This window comes from Diorhabda sublineata, chromosome 9 (genome assembly GCF_026230105.1).
Source record: "Diorhabda sublineata isolate icDioSubl1.1 chromosome 9, icDioSubl1.1, whole genome shotgun sequence".
NCBI classification, from domain to species: domain Eukaryota; kingdom Metazoa; phylum Arthropoda; class Insecta; order Coleoptera; family Chrysomelidae; genus Diorhabda; species Diorhabda sublineata.
The window spans coordinates 6,462,380-6,465,330 of record NC_079482.1 but is presented as its reverse complement, the minus strand read 5'-3'; the positions used below and the strand labels follow the sequence as shown (position 1 = coordinate 6,465,330).

The 2,951-nt window shown below is 36.9% G+C and overlaps 1 protein-coding gene across 1 annotated transcript; it reads right to left on the bottom strand.

Annotated features, from left to right (window-relative positions):
* Positions 1-702: 702 nt before the first annotated feature.
* Positions 703-1,869, bottom strand: LOC130448989 (jerky protein homolog-like). Its single transcript, XM_056786622.1, has one exon. The coding sequence runs from the start codon at positions 1,867-1,869 to the stop codon at positions 703-705; it is 1,167 nt and encodes a 388-aa protein (XP_056642600.1).
* Positions 1,870-2,951: the final 1,082 nt, after the last annotated feature.

Below are 2,951 nucleotides of genomic sequence, written 5' to 3'. Positions count from 1 at the left end.
TGTAAATCAGTACATCAAAATTATCAATTATAAGCATGTACAAACATAATTAATACCAATTAGAGATATTCCCGGAGATAGTAATATTTTACTAGACGCTATTGTAAGTAAATACGTAACATATTTTCTCTAACAACAGTTTATATTTATGTACAAAATACAAAAGAAAAGATAAATCGAATGCATTCTTAGTAATTAAAAAAACAAAAAGAATGAAAAATACATCGGGGAGTGAATTTACATAGGTCGAAAATAAGATGTTATCAGTTTTTGTTTTTTACGGTTGGCAATAACTTTTCTCATCTCGGTCCTGATTTTTCTGAGACTGATGACGTCGTTTAAATCAAAATTTTCCTGCTCGCAAAAATTCAGAAGAATATCAATTGCTTCCATTGCTTTTGTTGGTTGAATTTTCTCTTCTGTCGGACCAAAACAATTGTCAGTGTCACTATCAATCTCCTCCGAATCAGGCAGTTGAGAAGTAGATGGTGTATCACTACTAAGATAATGCGCTACAATGTCACTATCGGTTTGGATTTCAAACCCCTCCTCATTTTCATCTTTTTGCAGCCAATCAACAATATCGTTTCGGTCAACATTGATGAAATCTGGAATAGATCTAGACAGTTCAAGGCAAGTTTGTACATCATCGTGCTCATCCATGTGGTCTTCTTCCCCATATTCTTGGTCCAAAATTTTTGTCTAGCAAAGTCTTAATGTACTCGATGGCAAGTTTTCCCATGCATCACAAACAGCAAAAATGGCATCTTTTATTGTCCACATTTTGAGGAGGTCCTTCATTGAATCGACACAATTTTCTTGGAGAAGGAAACGGAGAAAAATCTTTTTATACCTCCGTTTTAAGGAAGAAATGACGCCCTGGTCCATTGGTTGTATCAATGATGTGACGTTAGGAGGAAGGTAGGTGATAAAAATTAGCCCATCCTCGGTTTTCAGGGTAGATTCTGATGGGTGACTAGGAGCGTTGTCAAGTAGGAGAACAGCTTTCTTTGGAAGTCCATTTTCTTCCTGAAATTTCTTCACAGATGGCACGAAATCTTGAAAAAACCATTCTTTGAAAATAGCCTGATTCATCCAAGCTTTTGGATGGCTGTAATAATTACACGGAAGTCTTTTCACGTCTGTTCCTTTGAACGATCGTGGTTTTTTAGCTTTCCCGATCACTGTTAGTTTTAGCTTGTGTGTACCCGATGCATTTGAACATGTCATGACAGTGAGCCTTTCCTTACTAGATTTATGTCCAGGAGCTGACTTTTCACACTGCGCAGCTAATGTTTTCGACGGTAACATTTTCCAAAAGAGCCCTGATTCATCTACGTTATATATTTGATCGGGGGACAAGTTTAATTTTGAGATCAATGAATCAAATTCCTCATTGAAAACTGTAGCAGCTGTTAAATCGCCACTTAGACTTTCGCCTTGAATGTCTAATTGTCTAATCCCATGCCGGTTTTTAAATCTAAATAACCAACCCTGTGAAGCTCCAAATGGTTCATCAATATTCAACCTTTCGTGAAACCACTTAGCTTTTTCACAAACCATCGGTCCAGAGATAGGAATCCCTTCAGCACGTTTTTGTTTAAACCATTCAAACAAAGCTGATTCCATGTCAGATAATGTTGACTTCCTCATTGTTTTTCTTCCTGACGCTAGCAGAGATGTGGAATCAGCTGAAGATATGAACCGCAAAATTTCATCCTTTCGTTTAATTAAATCACGCACTGTCTGCTCTCCCACATCAAACTCACCCGCCACTTTTCTTACACTCTCACCGCGATCTAAGACACGGTTAATAATGAACACTTTTTGTTCCAAAGGAAGCACGACACGCTTACGTTTTGAAGCCATAGTCAATAAACAAAGAAACTAGCCAACCGATCAGTAGGTGAAAACTAATCAGAAGCTACTGAAACACTGAAAGTGAACAAAAGTGAGGTTTGAGTAGGGGGAAAATCAACAAAAACCATTTGCTGGAATGAATTAGCAATTCAGGCTTTGCGACTCTTTCTACTTAGCCATAATCGCTTCTCAGAATCAATAATAGGTCAGGCGTCTGAAACCTTAATTACATATGTACACATTTAAAGTTTAATATTTTATTTTACATAATTTCTCTCCTCCGATACGGATACTTCTTGTAATGAATGGGTGCATATTTTTAATAATTACGTACATACGAATAAATTCAAGGTGTTTATTTTTTACCCAACAAATCTTCATTAATTTATTACTCCAAAGGGGGGTATTGAGCAAGGAAAGAAATGGGTATTCCATCTCAAAAGTCAGGCGCCCTGATTTTTTTTTTTACTATTCTCCTCGCACCACGGATAATCGCGAACACGGATAATCGAGGCACGGATAACCGGGGTTCTACTGTTCTACAGTGGAGTGATGGCTGCTTAGGCTAGAGTACACATTATTAAGGAGAGGGAATATAGTATCATGGTAAGGTGAAGAAGACTCTATCTCTTTCCTTAGGTGAAATAAAGATCGCATGTTTTCTACAAATATGCGTTAACCTTTCGTGGACCAGGGTTAATTTTGCTCATTTTTAATACGCCTGAAGGGAACAGAAGTAGATGCCAGACTAGTTAGTGTTTTTATTAATCTAGAAAGTTCGAAATCAACATCACCAAAGATGGTCCAATCAGTTGTTTGACAACTGTGCTTGGGGTTTTGAAAACTTTTTTCTGAAAAGATATGGCATAATTTGCAAGAAGCATTTTTAGTATTGGATTTTACCGAAAAATTTTGTTATCACTGCTTCATGATTGCAGAGACGTAAATTAAAGACAGTACATTCGGTGGATTCTGAATACGATGACACGACATAGTTTATAGTACTAGATCTAGTCTTAGTTATTCTGGTTTGTGCCGTTATATGCATGACCATACCAAAAGAATCAAAAACTGACTGAAGACATTCTTGA